At 38.9% G+C, this 19,336-nt stretch overlaps 2 protein-coding genes and 1 long non-coding RNA gene across 12 annotated transcripts; 2 read left to right on the forward strand and 1 right to left on the reverse strand.

Moving 5' to 3' along the window:
• Nucleotides 1-701: 701 nt before the first annotated feature.
• LOC144470661 (serine protease inhibitor 88Ea) lies at nt 702-14,727 on the reverse strand. The gene is made up of 4 exons (XM_078182060.1): nt 14,498-14,727; nt 4,714-5,061; nt 2,892-3,264; nt 702-2,671 (listed from the first exon to the last, which is right to left on the reverse strand). The coding sequence occupies exons 1-4, from the start codon at nt 14,516-14,518 to the stop codon at nt 2,097-2,099; spliced, it is 1,317 nt and encodes a 438-aa protein (XP_078038186.1). The 5' UTR covers nt 14,519-14,727; the 3' UTR covers nt 702-2,096.
• LOC144470663 (uncharacterized) lies at nt 8,181-9,240 on the forward strand. The gene is made up of 2 exons (XR_013494173.1): nt 8,181-8,898; nt 9,027-9,240. It is a non-coding gene; the product is annotated as an uncharacterized LOC144470663 (long non-coding RNA).
• Nucleotides 12,576-19,249, forward strand: LOC144470662 (uncharacterized). 10 transcript variants are annotated; one of them, XM_078182064.1, is made up of 7 exons: nt 14,884-15,188; nt 15,741-15,805; nt 16,167-16,315; nt 16,385-16,633; nt 17,338-17,580; nt 17,665-17,851; nt 18,145-19,249. In XM_078182064.1, the coding sequence occupies exons 5-7, from the start codon at nt 17,437-17,439 to the stop codon at nt 18,348-18,350; spliced, it is 537 nt and encodes a 178-aa protein (XP_078038190.1). In that variant the 5' UTR covers nt 14,884-15,188; nt 15,741-15,805; nt 16,167-16,315; nt 16,385-16,633; nt 17,338-17,436; the 3' UTR covers nt 18,351-19,249. The 10 variants fall into 10 exon arrangements, with proteins under 10 accessions (XP_078038187.1, XP_078038191.1, XP_078038190.1 ...); XM_078182069.1 differs by having other exon boundaries at nt 16,385-16,601; XM_078182068.1 differs by having other exon boundaries at nt 16,385-16,580; nt 17,127-17,580.
• The last annotated feature ends 87 nt before the right edge of the window (nt 19,250-19,336 follow it).

A 19,336-nucleotide genomic window follows, 5' to 3' on the forward strand; every position in this document is an offset into this window, starting at 1 on the left:
GGTCTGCCTGGTTGCAGGTTTACTTGGAGGATGCGCTGTCTCGATAGATGTGAGAGATGCTGGGTAAATCGACGATCGGTAAATTGATGTCAATCATTCTCGAATCGTTCATAGTACTGTAAATTGTTGCTCAAGTACTGTAATTTTTCTTACGTTGTCCCTCAGCTTGGAAACGAAAGCCCGTGGCTAGAATAATCGTATCTCCTCCGAAGTTGTCCATTTTCGTTTCCAAGCCGAGGGACAATGTGAGAGAAGCTATTGTAAGGATCGTGATAAATGTTAATTTAATTGATATTAGATCTATAGGCGATGATTGCTGGACATGATTGCATGGATGGAAATGCTTCTTCTTATTAGTATTAGCTCTCACACGGTGGTATCTGAGTCTGACTCGTTTAAATCGTCACCTAATATTAATGAGATCCGTACGAAGTATTAAAAAAGATGTTTTGGAATATATATAAATAAAAATTGAAATGGTCATAAATGTGGTTAATTTCGTGGTTGTGAAAATGTTCCTTTATCCGTATGTTAAATATTTCTGAAGTAACGCTTTTTATAATCTTACCTGTCTGTACTGTATTTGATGAGCCATCCGTAGAAATGATTAAAGACAACAACAAATTTCTTCACATTTAATTTAAAAAATATTTTGGATCATGTTACTCTGTAAGTCAAAATAAATAGCAATTTATATTGGCTGCCAAGTAGTGCGAACTTATTGTTAGATTACATGTTTAAAAGGGTTGGTCAAAATGGACCAAATCCCATCATCAATGGATTCGTCATCGTTAATTAGCAACTGACTGCTATTGTAGACATTCCTGCGCTAATAATTGTAATGTATACACTTAATCTAGGTATTGTCTCAATTGTCTTTCAATTGATATACATGTGCAGCAACAAAGATAACAATGAATACATAGTGTTATCGGAAATGAATAAAACATTTCCGAAACGACTGCCTGGGTAATTTACAAAACACATTCGTTAACGTGAAATAGATACTCTTTATATTAGAATTCTTTAAAAGCTCCCTAATATATCACTAACATCGTTACATTGTTAATTTCATTTTTTAAAGTCCATGCGTTTCGTAAGAGTCCAACGTTGTAAAGTATAACCATTCTTTGATTCTTTGTATTCATCATTTAATTTCTTGTTTTCAATGTGCATGATACAGTCATGTTCAATTTGTTCATGATCAATAAATAAATCTTCGGTAACAAAAAAGAGAGATCGTCTCCCTAACACTCGTACGTGTTCAAAATTCTAAAATCGCTGTAATCAACTTAAATGCTACGTTGGAAAATGAGTAAAAAGACAAGAAACCTTAATGCTCACGCACGCACGCCAAACGTAAGTACAAACACTAAGAAAATAATAGTTTTACATAATGTCGCGTAAAACTACAACGATACATTAAAAAAAAAAAACGGTAGAGTGGTCTCATTTTTCTTAAAATAAATTACAACAACGTTTCTCGACCGAACATAAGTAACGTATACAATTTTCTGGTCCTTCCCAAGATTGTTCGTTTTTCGGATACAAGTGTATCACGACTCACAAGCCTATAGAAGCGCGTCGAATTCGTCGAATCGAGGCTCGATCGGTCCATACGTCTTCAAGAATTCAATTAAATTGAACTTTTCCAATTTATTGTCCCTGCTCCTAACGCATTGGGGGAAAAAACGTTAGGGCGCGTTTACATCAGAGCTGCGATAAAAGCTGCGAGAGCATTAATCATAGCGGCAGTAAAATGTTTTTCCCTTGATTCGTTAAAAACGGAGTTGCGCTACAATATACCAATTTCAGTCATTTCATGTTCCTCAGAGTTCAATTTCTGGAGAATCGAGTGCTCGACGAGACGCTCTCGCCGACACGGTTATCGTTTATTGCAGTTCCAAAGTAAACTTACTCTAACATGCGAGCTGCCGCGTACAAGAAACTAGATACAGCTAGTTTCCGGGGACAACTAATCTAGTCACTTAAATACGTTCGCACGGATGTCCTTGGCGCTCTCGGTCACTCGCTCCGAGCAAAACAAGGAAAAGAATCAAGGACCAGTCCTGAAGAAGAGAGTCCACGGCGGACGTCTACGCGGTGTTCTTCGCCGGAGGGGGCGTCCGGTAGACGCCGCAGAACAGGATGTCCTTCATTTGCCTGTCGTAGATGAAGTAGACGAAGGGGTGGTTCGCGTTGAAGACGGCCGGCTGCAGCGGCCTGCCCGAGCGGAATGTGAAGAGGGCGGTCGCGGCCGCGGCTGTGGTGCCTTCCTCGTTGACTTCGATGCGGGCGCGATGCACTGCGTCGCCGAGGTGCAACGGTTTCTCGCCGTCTTCGACGAAGCCTCGCAAGTCGGCCGAATTCGGCGCCATCAGCTCGCCGGCGCCTAAAGAATGCAGCAGAGTTCCCAACGGGAGCTCTTTGTCGACTTCGAATCGGGGCAGCATGACCTTGACGTCTCGTGGTGGGACACCGTAGTCCAGGATGTCACGGAGCTCCGCGGATCCTTCGTCGGTGGAGAGATGATCGATCAGGACGCGGATGCCGTCGCGATCGCTGCCGGATGCTCTGGCTTGCGCGAAGGGAGGCAGCATCACGAACATGGAGATACGGTCGCCTTTGTAAGGAAGCTCCAGGATGTGCGCGCCGAGAAGCTCGGAAATCACTGCAATAGAAAGTTTGTTTTATTGCGTTAGGGTATATCCGACGGAAGGAAAATGTTTAGAATACGAGAAGCAGTTACAGAAACTAGGTAGACTAAATTATGATAGATTAACTTATGGTAGAATAATGTGTGTGGAAGAAATGATTGGTATGAGGATTACAATGAAGAACCTGTTTAATAATAAATTATTGTAGCTACTGCATTCGATTGATTAACTTACGATGGTTAAAGGTTCCCTTCTGGTACATGAACGTAACCATGGAATTTTGCGATCCAGAACTATAGAAGAGATCCTTCTTGGAATTGGCTGGTTCAAATTGGCTCTGCCAGTGTCCCTTAAAGTAAACCGCGTTCGCCAGCACCAAATCTGTATCTACGCCGATGCTGTTCGGTGGAAGAAGGTCCTTGATGTGTCCTTTCGTCACGTTGCTGACCCACTCGTTGATGTTATTACGAACGCCAGCTGGATCGGTATGGAAATCGGTTTTCTCCAGCTGATCGCCGAAGAAGTCCAGCATACATTCGCGGACTTTCCTCTTGTCGGATATCCACAGCCGGTTCGCCGACGAGTACTCGTAATCAGTGACATTCGTCTAAACAAAAAAATAAGATGTCAGCTTCAATACGATCTTACAATCTGAAAATACGTAACGCATTGTATACCAGTAGGATTGTCGAAAATTATGATCGAATTGTTGGTAATATTGTTAATAGAAGAATGGATCTTCTAACTGGCTACTGTCTCTCGCAATTAATGCAGACAATTTTTATTTTGCATAAAGATCCGCAATCAAGTTGTGATACTGTTGAAATTATAATTTGTGACATAAAGTTTAAAATAGCACAACTGTACACTATAGATGTATTTAATACCTGATTAGCCCTCGAAGGATGAGTTTCAAGAACTCATAATTACACAAACTGACGATTTATTATAAGAAAATGTTCGTGTAATGCTTCTACGGTAAAATTACACGTTCGTTTTCAACGAATCGTTATCATAAAAATATACACAGCCTTGGAAGAACTGTGCCACCGAATAAGAATGCTATGGAGCTCGTTACCAACGGAATACTCTAAAAACCTCGTTAACTTCTTGCCGTACTTTAACGAGTCTGACTCGCGATGGTGATTTCCAGCTGTAACCTGTTAAATACGAACGTTGTTATTCCGTTCTTTCAAGTCTTCTTCTAGTAATTCTTTTTTATCTGAAAAATGATTACGATCGAAAAAGTTCTCGTCATTGTAGCTGCGAAGAAACTGATACGGCAAGGGGTTAAAAGTATGTACAGGATTATGTACTTGAATTTTTAAGTTCAATCCATTGCACTCGAGGCCGTTTTAATTCCAGATCCAAAATAGTTTCAGTGACTTATAATATCTCTATTTTATATAACTTAGCAACACGGTTATATTATCAGAAATTGTTTAAATACGAACACATTTGATAATGCCAAGATTATCTTGAAATGTGATATAGTAAAACCTTGGTTATTCAAGTTAGACAAAGTGAGACCAGATTTGATCTTTATGAATTCGTCTAAATCATTTTTGCATATGAATTGCTTCAGATTGCTTCAGTAAAAATTATTTGCATAACAAATAACTCTAATATTGTAAGACCGGATATTCAAGGTTCTACCGTGTAACAATTTACATATTCGAGTCGTCATTCTAGTGCGAAGAGTTTCTCAGCTATCTATCCAGCGGTCTCGTGAATCATACCGTATCAACGATCAAGGCTAAATAAATGAAGTCGAACCACCTTGACCCGTTGAAAATATATCGCGTTTTTAGGGATACGGTCCCTGAATAACAAAGACAATTCTGATAGCATTTCGTCACGGATTACCACGACCTACGCCGAAGGTTAGCTGAACGAGTTCCAGGAGGGCCGGATACCGGGAACCAAGAAGCGGACAACAGCCTCACTGCGAGCGTTCAAACACTCCAACATCCGGGCTTGATACTAATTATCCGGCTCGCCTTGGAATACTTGCTAGCTCGGACGACAATGATGCAACCACGTCGAGCCTCCTCACCTGAGCGTCGAGCATGTCGTAATTCTCAGCCGCGTAGAATCGTTGCACGTCGATCTTGGACAGATCGTTCGGGATGTGCAACGCCTTCTTCAGGGCCTGTTCGGTGGTGCCACGGGCGCCGAAATACGCCAGCCTCAGGGCCTGGTAGAGGCTGTGCGGACTGTAGAAAATGTTGTCCTGCGTCTCGATCAACGCGGTCTTCTTCAGGGTGGTCAAGGCGAATTTGAATCGCGCTGTCGGTAAGGAGTTCTTCGCACCGGGATTTCCCACTCCCGGGAAGTCGTTCCCTGTCAGACACTGGGACGACACGCTGCCGAGCAGGAATGGCACCGCCAACATCAACATCGCCTGAAAACATGACCATCGTTTAGCATATCTGAGAAAGCGTCCTGTTTTTCTTTCAGAGAAACTGTTAGTAATTGGTGCTATTAGGTTAGCTCACACAATGTTCATTATTTCTGGAGATACTCTAGTACAAGCAGGATATTTTTGTCTTTTTCTTTTATTGCAAAAATTACTTAAACATCTGATTTATTAACTACAGAGATTTAGCATCCATCAATGAATTTCCAAGCTGACATTATTTAACGGGTCAGAATTTTCGTCGTGCAACCGAGCAGGGCTAATTCTGCTTAAAAATATTGTTATAACAATTTTTTATCCGGTGCTCTGTTCTCGAGAAAATCGTCTTTAAAGATGTTACATTTCTGCGAAGGATTTACTTGTCTACACTTCTCAGTTGCCTCCGTCCAAGATAATGTCTACAAAACGTTAATTGTTGCCAGCTACGTAATAAACGGTACGTTTCCATCACTGTCAATGTTTGTAAACACTACGAACGTTTTTTCCAAACGAAATCATCGAATTCCCCGAGGAGTGTTAATAAGGGACAGTCGTGTTCCGCGAGTAATAGGCGGCGAAGCGATCGTGATTACGCAAACGGACAGGTCGTAAAATGAAACGTCAAACGTAAATATGTGTAACACTGTGTGCAACGTGTATGCGTCACTCACGCAAACGTAATTGCACCCTTCGAAATACCTTCGGATGCCTCGGGTAATTTCCTGTGTACGATTGTGAAATTCCGCGGGCAAGCGATATATTTCAATCTTTTTTCACGGCGCGCCGTTATTTTCTGTCTGAAGCAACGCGAACCCGGACACGCGTCAACTGCGGAAGGAAATTCGAAAGCGTGGGTTTCACGCTTTTGTAATAATAATCGTATAAACGGCGTGAACAAATTACAGAGTTTGTACAAAATGGACTCTAACTTGGACTGACTTGAACTGGCAAGTCGAATCAACGTTTCGATTTTTTAAGGTTGCAAAATCTGGTGCGCGTCCGGATTTTTACAACAACAGCAAAAGTTGCAGACATTTAGAACTTCATTTTACATTGACAATATCTTCCCAGCAAATTTCGCCTGATTTATCATGCAAATAATTCTGATTGTGTTGTTGAATTACTAGAAAAATCTCCGCGTACTTAAACGTGGTCGAATAAAATGCTTAATTAAACCCCACGTTCCTTTCTAACATATATCTTGTTCTCGTAGTTGCATCTTGACAATTGATGAAGTTAAAGCATGTTTTGTAAGTGGAAGTTGGCCAATAGACTCTTGTAAAAATATATTCAATCTATGTACGTGCAGATCGATCTGTATGCGCGTGGTGCAATATTGGTATGTTAACTATAATTATGAAAAAATAATAATCGATGTGCAGACGGCGATGCACAGTAGAATATATCGTTATAGGTCAAATACGTTTCACTCGAAATCAGATCAATCTAAGACAATTGATATGCTAAACGGTAAATCTGTACATGTAGATGATATGTGATACATATGATGCATAGCCCTGTCATAAACTTGACATCTGATACTGTAACTAACATAAGTACCGCTTTATTATCCGTATTATAAAAAATATTGATCGGATTCTTGGCGATCTGCGATTTATTGTTTCACTATTGCTATTCAACGTTCGCATATTATTAACGTTCTTCTTTCACGTCTCAACTGATCGGACAAATATACCTTATTAAGCATTGTTCTCCCTATTAAGCTGTGCTAACGTTATGCCATATAGTACTCGATTGTCCAGTCTCTCAACAATAGCGATTACTATACAGCACCTCCCAATCTGAGCCATTGTCCAAGTACCCAAGACAATGCATTGCATATATCCGTCTTTTTTAAAAACGCGAACACGTGGCGCAAAATATAAGTAAACCGAAACTTGTGTCATGTCGTACCGAAGCTAACATTGCCGTATTAACGACTTATCTAAATCATATGCAAGCTTTTGTAAATATTATGCAAATAAAATGCGGTCTCTAATGGCACTAATCGCTCGAACGTTAATACAGCCTTCAATGAAATAAATAACAACGAAAGGACGATATTTGAAATGGAAGGAAAATGTCGATTGTCGTGTAAGACACTATAGTATTGAAATACATATTGAAATGGCGCTAGTTGTATCGTTTGTCCGTGCAACCAAAGATGCCGGTGTATCGATAGCGGATCGATCGCGTGTGTCGCGTGTCAGGAGGTGCCGCTTCGCGCGAACACGTTTCACGGAAAGAACTTTCTCATCGGCGATCGGAGAAAGCGATGATGTTCTCCGGCGAGAGAACCGAGCAAAGAGAACACACAGCTTCGTTCTGGGACGCCGCTTTGTGTTCGGCTCCGTTTCGGTAACCGGCATAGCCATGACCTCTAAACGCAGGTTTCGCGTGAGCTCGCCGTGGCTCGTAATGCACACGAGGTCGGCGTAATATCAGAAAATAAATCACCGAATGCGTCACGGCTATCTGCGACAATTTTATTTTTGACCGTGGGATAAGTTTTGCAGCAGGAATCACGCTCTAGTTACTGCGACAAGGTGCTAAACAATTCCCGCGAGATTATTTTGCGATTAGACTTTTATCGATGCGTGAATTAGAAACCCCGCGTGGCCAGACTTTGCATTAATTAAGTCTGTTGTCGTGACGGCTCCTATCGCGTTTGTTTAATTAATGAGCCAGCCGCCGAAGATTTCGGACAGAAATACGGCGCCGCATTCGTTCGACCTGCGAAAATTCGGCCGATTGCTGTTTTTAGTATTGTCAAATCTTTTGTTCTTCCGCGATCTAATTGCAATATTATTCATATATTGTGACAATTTGAGACAAAAATGTTATCGAGCGAAGTGACGGAACATTCCATGAACTGAAAGATACAGCACAGAAAAAGTGTTTTGTTAACGTTGCAATGGCAGATGTCAACTTGGAAAAATATGTTGCTGCGTTATCTTGCTGTAATGAACGAACGCATTTTATGTTAGGAACTTTGATCCGCGGTTCGTTAGATAACAATTTTCTGTTCGACCCGCATGAGTACCATTTATTTAAAGATGTCTGTATCTCGAACATTTTCATCGCTGTAAGATTCGACGCATGAACCAGTGCACAGAATGCACGCTTTCACGATTTCATCGCGTTCACAAGTGCAAAACTCGACCAACTACATTTCTTCAAGTAAAAATTTGAGAGTGTGTTCCAGCGCGAACCATTCGAAAGCTTCGAATTTTTGTATTATTTAAAAGGGGAACGTGATTTTACGATTAGCTCAGTTGGCATGGCATAAAGACCGTAATTTTGAATATGTACGCGCGAATTCTGTTGAAGTCGTAAATCAACAAAGTCGACACTATTAAAGGCTATTATTACCACAGATCAATTTTTACGAGCAGAATCGTTAACCTTTCTTTATTATTGTAAACGTATGTAAAGTATTAATTACGGACACAGGAAACTTTAAACATCCATGATATCGATGCTTCAAATTTTATGTACGCATTGTGTCGCTAAAGTCCAAAATAGGATGCATTAAAAATATGACTTCGTTTTCTAAACTCGAAAACTTTAACATTTCAATTTCAAAGTGTTGTAACTTTTTAACTGATCCCAGTTTTTTCTTAGATCCCACTGCAACCAAATTCGTTCCGTTTGAGGATCTTCCAGCAGTTTCATTCAATAAGCAAAAGCTAAATGTTATTGCACTGTACCCTCATTCGAAGCGGACATTTTAATTCTAATCTATTATACGATCGAATCAATCTTCGACCTCTGATGTAGTAACTTATAACTGAAACATGATAACAGCGCACTCTTGAAAAGCATATTATCACAGTTATACGAGTACGTATTCTTATACATAAATACATAATGCAATTGCAAAGTAGAATAATTAACAAAACGATTAATTCTTAGTAAAATAGAATAATAATTTTTATGGATAATAAACGGAATTATTGTTATTATTACAGGCATCCAACAGTAAAATGATGATCTCGGAACCCTTAAACCTCAGGTATTCAATCTGGAGCCTCGATTATCCGAATCAATGAAAGAACGATGGCCGAGATAACCCTGAGTGAAAACGATATAGATGAAATAATAGCGCAGGCGATTAATGTGACGATAAGTCGAAGGTTTGGAAGAGAAAAGTGTTCGACCATAAAAGAAGGAGAGAAGTCGAGGCGAGTGAAAGCAACGAATAAACCGTGACATCATAGAGTTCGACTTTCTTGTCTGAAACGAACGTGTGACAGGGCTCGTATGACGAAAGCAGGAGAAAACGCACCGCGTCTTCTAGCTTGTTCCTGATAGAACCGCCTAGCACGTGGAAAACCCCGCGGATTATTTCACTCTAATAACCCCTCGCGCAAAATAACCGGCCGCGGATTTTACATAATTTCGTATGCACCGTTCCAGTTTTCGCTCTACGGCGCTTCGTCTATCTAAATCGCCGGGCGTCGCGGGCCGGCAAATGGAAACAATGCTTCCGCCGGTCGTGGACAACGGGCATTACATCAAACGTTTCGTAATCTTTTACAATTTCCCATCTCGAACGTTTCATTAATCTCTCCCATCGAATGATTCGCGCGATCGATCAAACGCGTACTTTCGAAACAACAACTGACGCGCTGTTAAAGCTATTAGATGATTCATGCTTTCGTTGGCTTTCTGTGACGTGCCCCCGGGAATTCTCGATTCCTTCGGAACATTCTTGACGATCCGGTGAAATGGGTATATCGGTTCACGCGTTCGAAAGAACAAGAAACTTGCAAACCGATTGTTCCACGGTGAACGCAGATTCGTCGGCACTAGGAATTTAATTTCAGTCGCTGATTCTCTCGTAACGTGTTTCGTCAAAGGTTCGACGCGATCCTCCGAGCAATGTGGTTCGTGAAATCGTTCCGAAATGTTTACAAATGTCGGCAAGGACAGCTGCGGCGTGTCGCGTGAATTCTTAATTCGATTACGTGCTTGGTTTACAGATTGCCAGCGAACGATGCAAGCGCGAACCGTGTAATCAACGACTGCCGCGCGATGTTACGTTACGAGAAACGGTAGTTTTTGCACGAGAAAGATCGCCTTCACGCCTTCGCGAAAACGAGTATGATTTACGAACGACTGCGTCGACGTTCCGCGGCGTTCCAGTAGCTGGGATTTCCACGGCTCGTCGCTCAATTGTCTTTTTAAAGCCAATAAAATCAGCGAGACAGTCCGCGATAACTGCCCTCCGCGGCTTGCAGGAACGGAGCGGGGCACGTTGTAGATGCAATCTTCCTTTTTCTCTGCGTGAGAAAATGAGCAACCTCTTTATGCGACGAAATTGCACGGTTCACCAATAATGTGACGGTCGGTCGGAGATAAAACGTTTAACAACATGCTGCGAAAGCAATAACTAGCGACAGCGTGCTTACATATGTAGTGGCACTAGTCGGTTCGATATTGAATGTCGACCGTAAATCATTTATAATTAACGCTCGGATGGGGAACCTTTCTGAGAAAAATATCACCGAGTCAGCGCTTCGAATCATTTACAATTTTATTTAGCAGTATGCTCAACAGATCCTTTAATATGTTTGTTCTTGGCGTGTTAGTTTGTCTATAGATCCCAGCTAAACACGTTCAAAATGATATTAATTATCAGAAATTAGATAGTTAAATAACAATATTTATACTCCGTTGAATTTCTCTTGTCGAACAGGCTTGTTGTTATTGGAAATTATCGATTATATAATTACAGGAAGAAAAAAAGATATCTCCGTGCAAGCGACGTAGTACAGCTTTACTTTTAACATGGATATTATTGCAGACGTATAAAGAAATTCATAGCCAAGAACAACAAATCTCAAGCGGAACAAAAAATCTCAAGCTACGCTAATCTTATCGGGGAAGAATTTTTTTAGAACCGATGGAATCAGAGGTCATGCGTTGGTCATCCTTTACAGATCTTGTAAAAACATTTTGAACAGAAGATTGTATAGTTGACGTAAAATACATTTGTTAATACAGAACAATGTTCGATTTAAATACATTACTTTGAAAATAGCGATATTATTCTTCCATAATCTATGTTTGTAACAGACGCCAGCGAATAGAAGCATAATCAGAAACCGATGTTGACGTAGTTATTTTCCCTGCGTTGATTTATTGCAGAACAATATATCAATGCCCATATCACGAAAATGACTTTCTACGAATTGATGCCATTAAATAACTCTTCAAAACACAGAATTTGAAAGCATCCAAAGAGAAGATCCTATTTTAAAATTATGCAAAACATGCTCTCCTCATGATAAAGTCATTCATCTCTGATAGAAAACAAACCAGAAACGTTAATTATAATATCATCTGTTAGAGATCGGATTCTATGCATTTATAATAAACATGAGTATTTGCAATATGGAACAGTAGAAACATCAAAAACGATGTTCGATCTACTGGAATTATTAAATAAAGAATGCATCCTCTGAGTCACTCCTATTTTTTAGTGACAGACGCATTAATAATGTATTAAAAATAAGCGACTCGGACATTCGAGAATTCTTTAGTCCTTATATTGTAATCTACTTCACGATTAAGGTCACGAAGATTCAATCACTGTTAACAATTCCCTGAATAAGAACAAAAGTTTTTGACATTAAGCAAATATGGATCTTTTATGATACATAGCGAATAAACACCACTATAAATATTAATGTTCCCAAAGCACGTGACTAATTTATGGATTCAAATTAGATTACTCTCCTTTTTTATTCGTTTTAATCGTTGAATGCTCGCAACCACTTATGAGTATTCCCTACCAATATACATGGAACAAAGTCTCGACACGTAATCACAATTCAACGGGATCAGCGTTTCAACCTTCGCATGCTCCGCAAATAAATACGCTATAGAAGCGTAGCGATGGAAATCAGCGGAAAATTCGATGCCACTCACCGGTTTGAGGATCATTTTGGTGCGGTTTGGTTCAGTTTCAAGGTTCCAGATCCTTTTAGCTAGCGTTACCCTAGCGATGATAGTCGATCACAGTGAGAAAAAGTGAAATAACGTCCGATTAACGTTCGCAACCGAGCCGAACTGAATGCAGAACGGAAAAGCAGAGCCCGCGGTACCTGCGAGTAACTGGCTTCTTGACTGGGTCCCCACCACGATTTTACTCAGGAGTCAGTGTCACATTTACTCATCGGGCACGAATCCTTCGTTGCCGGCTACGGCCGGGCTCGCCTTAGTGTACCGTCCACGGTTTGTTGCTTCGTCGACACTGGAAATGCCCGGTCGTAACTCTTAATGGTTTCATTGTCAGGAAATCCCGGGCGGGGGCGAATTTCCAACAAGGATTGTAAATCGTTGATTCATCACCCGTAGCTCGCGTACGCGTGATACGCTTACGCTCGGCGACGCGAAGTTAGCTTACGGTGCAATTTCGTTGACTTTCATAAATACGATCGGATAACATTGATTCTCGTATACTATGCCAGTTCTCGGTATACGGTAGTCGGCACGTGTCGACGCTTCTTCCTATTTTTTTGTATACGTTTGCTTAATGTGAAGATAGAAACGTGGAAGTTGCCGCGACCAATTAAGATAGCGAGGACGGTGTCTACGCAACGTACGGACTTCTGCGCCGTTCCCATTCGTGTGGGTAAATTTTATAATCGTCCGTGAAATGCTCGAAATGAATAGAAAATAAAAATCTAGGAAAGGGAGAAACAATTAACGAAGAAACAATAATAATAAACGATGAGCAAGCAACTGTCAATTTTCCGAGCGCATCGATGCGCATTTCCATGTAATTCGAAGCCATTCGGATGCCCGTAGCGTTCCTCTGGTCTCTTCCGGATCTTTTTCTTCGCGGTGGAACGGAAAAACGTGTTTAAATCGCTGGCGCAGAGCCAGCGAAAGCTTTGTCGAAAGGAATTCCGCGTCGTACGTTCACGAATTGTCGAATCTGTCTAGTCTATTGGCTGGTCTCTGACGGGTCAAGAGATACAACCAGAAAGAGCATCGGAGCCAATTAAGCGTAACTGCGTCATGAATATGCTCGAGTTCTACTATCTTATACATTCGAAGTCAGTCTTGCAACTGGTTAATCGAAAAACCATGAATTTAGACAAGGGACACATTCTGGTCTTATTTGTAACTAATTCGTGATCAATGGTAGCTCTTAAACCTCATCTTAACAATAAACTATGAACGAATTGTGTTTATGAAGTGACGTTTCGAGCCGAGTAACGTTACATTAAAACGGAAATTACGGAATTAGTAGACAGTTACAGTGGTACCGTGTTATCTTCCTTTTTTTTTTTTGGTTTCCAGTTTTGCATTGAATTTTAAATAGGCATCAATGAGGCAAGCAACGATTAAAACGCGCAAAGAAACAGCGAAGATTTATAACAAGCCTAAAACCACCATAAATGACTTAATAACGATTCGTTTTTAAACCCAATTATCTATATCGATTATGAATTATAAATTCTTCTTTTACGTTATGCAAGTCTTCACGTAATCGTTTCTCCGTTGTTGAAGAGATATAATCGTCGCGCATTGAATGGGCATTAATGATGTGGATTCGTACACTATTACCAGTTTCTCTACAAAAGTGTATCTATCGCATGTAAGAATAATCTATTAGAATCTCTTTATGATGATATAAATATTTATCAATATATACGTATCGATGTAATCACAGTTTGACTCAATACACTTTCTGGTTAATTGCGTATATCTTTTTTACAAATATTTCGTTTACGATATAAGTCATTGTCACTGTGATGTCACTGTAAACTAGTTTTTATTATGAAATACTATTATCAGCAATTCATTACATGGTACTTGTAATATTTTTCTCAACGACACAAATGGAGGCATTACATGCATCATAAAACAACGGAATTCTTTGTTTTGCAATCTATTTCTATTCTAAGCATGGATATGTTTGCTATTCTAGACACGGCAATCCTTCCTTCTAGGCTTTCAGACTCCATAATTCAGATCGAAGCATCTGCTTTGATCTAATGTGTCATAGGTACGTCCAAAAATTTCTTAAAAAATGAGTGATTTGTAACTTCTTTCATATTTAACTTAAGCCTTTTATTTCGCATATTAGATCCAGCTTGCGTTTACAACATTATCATTTAATATTAATTAATAAAGAGTATATTAAAAATTGTAAATTATAGAACTTGGAAACTAATCATTAAGTCCTGTTTTTATGTGCAATCCAAGAATGTCTGTTAATAAATATATTCTTCTATGCCTTTCTATGACATTTCTTTTTACAACTAAATTATTAGAGACCTAAGTAGCTCGGTTCCCATGCTCGAGGATTGGCTTCTGAATCCTCCAATCAGATTCTACGTACCGCCCCATGCCCATATTCAAATGCATTAATGCGCAAACAGATAATTATCCCACAATAAGCGACAGTTGTCGTACATCTTACCTGAATGTTGTTCGTGGACATTGTTAGCGACCGGAAGTTCTCACGCTGGAACCGCAGGATTTCCCTTTTGACGCTGATAAACGATTAGATAACGAAGATCTTCACGTTGATTCGCTTGTCTAAATGAAACTCGCGTTTCGTTTGTTTTTTTTTTCTTTTTGGAAAGCCCAACCGGCACAATCCGATAATTTAGTGCGCGCTAATTATACTAATTTCAAGCTCCATGGACTGCGAGGTCTCGAGACAGATGCAACCTCGATACTCATTTTCGTGTGCATTTATAGCAACTCGCACGCGGACGTATGATCCCACTTGACTGCATCGAAGGGAAAATCCCAGCTTTGACAACGGTTATCGTCAGCTGTAGTTACGCATCTATAATCAGAGATCGCCATGTAATCTCTTACGGTCGACGGCCTATATATTCCCGGAACGACATTTTTGTAAACAATGCACTCGAATGCGTAAGACGATCTGCTGACACTTGTGCGAATTAGTTGGGAAAAACGTTAGTGGACCAAAACAAGTCGTGCATACGACGTAGAACTGTGAAAACAATTGTTCGACCATTCAAGATACCATCATTCGTGTCGAACCCTTCGGACACTTATAATAACCTACTAAACGTTCAAAAAATATAAATACAATAAGAATTCTTCCTAATCAATGTTTTCCACGCTGTCGTAAATGCGTAAGTTACAGAATAATGGTAAACATGTGTCTGGGAAATTTTTTGTCGAAGCGTACGCGCTTTTCATTTCTCACCTTTTATTGCTAATTAATAACAGTTTCCCGAGATAGCCACGAGTCATAAGCCAATACCGCAAAGTATCTTTTAATCGATAAGAAAATATTTTATTCCCGATTTTCTCAGAAATCTGCCATATCACGGATTTACAGACATAGATTCATATCTTTTTCAAGAACGCATTCTTGGTGGTAAATCAATACCGTTGAATTATTTATTACAGTAGCCAACAATAGACGGAGGCAATACTATCCTCCTTTTACCTTTTTTTCTTATAGTTAAATCGCATCCTGATTCTCATTATATTAATGATCACTTAATTCCTCTTACTACATTGTGTCACGAGTTCTTTACGAGTTCTATAAGCAATAAACAAGCTTCTAGATAATTTGTTCTCCACCTAATTCAATGAATTTCATATTATTACGGAGATCGAATCATTAGCATTCTGCTAAATTCAGGATATTCACATTTAAATAACCTTGCATCTTTCAGCACAACAATGCATAACCTGGGTGCAGCCAAAGGTATACAGGCATAAAACACTCGGAAATATCTGGGTAAATATTCTTCAAGTAACAAAGAATTAATTAATTCATTAATTTTTTCAGAAACTGTATTTCACGAGCAATGCCGAAATTCAAAAAAGCTAACTTCCGATTTATCGATGATCGTCGGGATCCTTAATGAATCTCATTGTTAGATAACAGTTTGGCTCGCAGTCTTATTAATCTCTTATTAAGCTACACAATTGCTAAATGAGACTGTTAGTGAGTCTTCAATCCTTGAAAATCTTAAATAACCATTATTCTTAGAAATAATTATTCTTAATGTACCAAAATTCTCAGAGATCTTTAAACTTATGTTTGAGACCGCATTTGCATATGCGCCAGCGATTATTGATGATATTGTGTGCCACAGGATATTGTGTTCTGCCAGCGCAAAGCGTTTCCCAAGAATTACGCAGACCGATGCTGAAACGCTTCATAGAAATCGTATGCATTCTCGTTTTCACGGATATGATCGTGTCCGTTACATCCAGGAGCAGCGATCATTCGACCAGCTATCAGGTGCCTGTCGTTATACTTTGAAAATATTTAAATGTAGCCGCTGCATAACGGTGGTCTCAATGATTTCAGCGTACCCAGAATTCGGCCAAAAAAGTGGACGTCAGAAAGACGTCGGAATTCCCCGGTAATAGGAGCTCGCTAAAGATGTTGGAGGACATCACGGCGAAAGTATGGAGAGTCTTGCCCGTCGTCGAAATTCCTCGGAATTGGGTGCTCGCATACTGCATGAAACAAACGGAGATCTTCGAGCAGGTCGAAAAAGCCGGTATGCAGTGCCAGTACACAAGTATGGACTGGGATTGCACATTTATTGAATTGGTAAAAGACTATCAAAATGGCAGGTAGAGAGTAGCAATATACAATGCAAGGGTTCCAAAATCGTTTCTGTACTTTCTTTTTGAAAAGAATGACTTTACAGCGTCTCGGTTTACTGGTATTCTAAGATCATGAGTCACTTCAACAATGTAAAAGTTTAACGGATCATGTTCTTAATTACATTATATTCTTTCGTACTTTTTATTTGGTGTCTGCCGCCGCCCGAGATACGAATTGTTTTCGTAAAAATCATTACACCAGTTAAAGATAACTGTGATTTATAAGACCATATTATCCGATAGAGTGCCGTGAAATAAATGAATGCTATTCGTTCTCGATACGTAATTAATTACAGGATTAGTAAACTAGCATGTTCAAAAGTTCTTAGCCCATTTCTATTAGTCTGTGAAAAGTCAGTCGAAGTTCGCAATCCAATAACATTACCGTGAATTATTACTTCAGCCGTTACTTAGAAACGAATAAAAATTGTTCACAGAAGGAAAATCACTTCTTGCAATTGCTTTAACATTATCGGAAAAAGTAGATTATATGATGTAATATAATTGAAAGATGTCGTTAATGGTCGCCTAGAGAGTGGAAATTCCGGAAAAACCGTGGAAATAATTATGAACAAAGATTAACGAAATATATTAAATATATCAATAATCACATTCGTAAAAATTTATTATCGAATAAATTGTTTACAGGAAGAAGTTTGTCAACGAGGAAATAATTCTTATTAATTGCAACTTCTCTTTGGAATATTTGATTTGATATATTAGGGTGGAGGGCGAGACGATTTTAATATGGGAAAAATAGTCTCCTCTTTTAACGAACTTTCGGATGAAAAGTTGAGAACGAAGATGCTTCGCGGTGCAGAAACATGTGGCAAATTATGGCAACAATATAAAGCTGTCCAAGAAGAAAGATTAATTCGACTGCGATTAACCGTGAGTTTGATAAATGCGAAGAATTGATTTGCGACAGATAGAATTTTGGTCAATCCTATATTCACTGAAATCGTACTATTTAAGACGAAAAGCAGAAGAAAACGACATTTAAAAAGGGATCGACAAGGCTCGCGACGTATTCGGAAGAGATCAAACAAGAAGAAACACCGGAAACAATCTAAAGAACTGCAAAAAGCTTTATTATCTGCCGAAAAGATGAAACATTTTCAACAATCATTGATAAGCAAATTTACAGAACTCGAGAAGAAAAGTAATGAAATAAATTAAAGCTCTCTCTCTCTCTACTCTAATTCGTTATCATCAGCTATAGTGTTGCGTCTTCGATACTTTACATAAATTAAATTTGCTTATCAAACTTGCTTAGTTTTCTGTTTATGTAGTCAAACGTTTCATAAATATTAACTTTCGAAAAATGATTTTGCTGAAAAGTTTAGTGACACTGGTCGACTTTGAAAAATAATGAAACTTAATCTTTTTAAAATATTAACTGAGACGGTGAACTAATTTAAATTTTCATTTTATGTTTAAATCTTATTTTTGCAGAACGTTTGAATTCTGAAGAGCAAAATGAACTCGATCGTCTACATTTAACAGTGACGACGAAAATACGCGACGATTTAAAAGAATATCCGTTAAATGAGGAAAGAACGGAGTTAACTCGTCTCCAAGAAGTCGGATTATGCATATCACGGGAAACTGCGAGAGCCTGCGAATCCATAGTCCTCGACGCAGTCGCAAAATTAATATGAAGAAATATATGTATATACATGAAATATGAAATATCTCAGAGATTTTTGCTGACTTTTTTTAACAGACAAACGAAAAATGACTCTTACGACGAATAAGCATCTATCTTTAAAATATCGCGAGACAGAAAGCGATAGTGTGACGATAAAATCACAACAAACGACACGAATTATTTGACTCACTGAATATACCCTCGTTTAAATACTACAACAATATCAGTGTGATAGAGTTACGCCCGCTTTCTTGACAATCTTCATTGCTTTCATTTAATCGGGTTTAAACAGTGTCAACAGTTCTCAAAATTTAACACTAGATTGCCTAAGCAAGTCATTTTGACTGCTTTTCAATTTCAATTAGAAAAATAATTATGTAAATAATGAGACAGCTTCTTATAATTTTGTGACTTTTTCTACAACATATAAATGCGTTTATTAATCATTGTTGTTGCCCCCCTCCCCTCTCCTTCATTTCCGGTATATATATGTGTGTTATATCTATATTGCCGAAAAGCAGTCAAGTTCCCGTCTTTCTAGTGTTAAATATTTTTCATTCAACTAATATACGTGTAAATACGTTCTTGCATGCTATCTTGTGTACATACAAAGATTGAGTACGTAATATGAATTTAGGATTGGTGTTAATGTTATCAGTAATTGACGTTTACCAAATCATAAGTCTACCCATTCAGGATATGTACACTGACATTGATAAAGCAGACACGAAGCTTACTCAAGCGTATCCTGTACTTGTACCCTCGAACTTGGTAAATAAGCATGTGTACTACACCGTTTATAATTATTCGTATGATTTTAAACAATTAAACGATACAACATTACGCATTATGGATAAAATCATTCTATATAGCAAATCTACAAACAATTTGATTGTTTGCATTTTATTGAAATATAAAGAATTAAAAGTTCACTAAAGAAACACTGTTTTTTGACTTTTATGAATAAACTAAATATTGTCTTTACTATTAAGTATT

This window comes from Augochlora pura, chromosome 6 (genome assembly GCF_028453695.1).
Source record: "Augochlora pura isolate Apur16 chromosome 6, APUR_v2.2.1, whole genome shotgun sequence".
NCBI lineage: Eukaryota > Metazoa > Arthropoda > Insecta > Hymenoptera > Halictidae > Augochlora > Augochlora pura.

What these genes read in the sequence shown, in the direction of transcription:
- LOC144470661 (XM_078182060.1), bottom strand. Translation starts at nt 14,518, where the DNA reads ATGTCCACGAACAACATTCAG. An exon ending in ACGACATGCTCGACGCTCAG is followed by an intron (nt 3,265 to 4,713) that starts GTGAGGAGGCTC and finishes TTTTTTGTTTAG; the next exon opens with ACGAATGTCACTGATTACGA. An exon ending in GAAGGGAACCTTTAACCATC is followed by an intron (nt 2,672 to 2,891) that starts GTAAGTTAATCA and finishes TTTCTATTGCAG; the next exon opens with TGATTTCCGAGCTTCTCGGC.
- LOC144470662 (XM_078182061.1), top strand. Translation starts at nt 17,437, where the DNA reads ATGGGAAAAATAGTCTCCTCTTTTAACGAACTTTCGGATGAAAAGTTG. An exon ending in TAATTCGACTGCGATTAACC is followed by an intron (nt 17,581 to 17,664) that starts GTGAGTTTGATA and finishes GTACTATTTAAG; the next exon opens with ACGAAAAGCAGAAGAAAACG. An exon ending in TACAGAACTCGAGAAGAAAA is followed by an intron (nt 17,852 to 18,144) that starts GTAATGAAATAA and finishes TTATTTTTGCAG; the next exon opens with AACGTTTGAATTCTGAAGAG.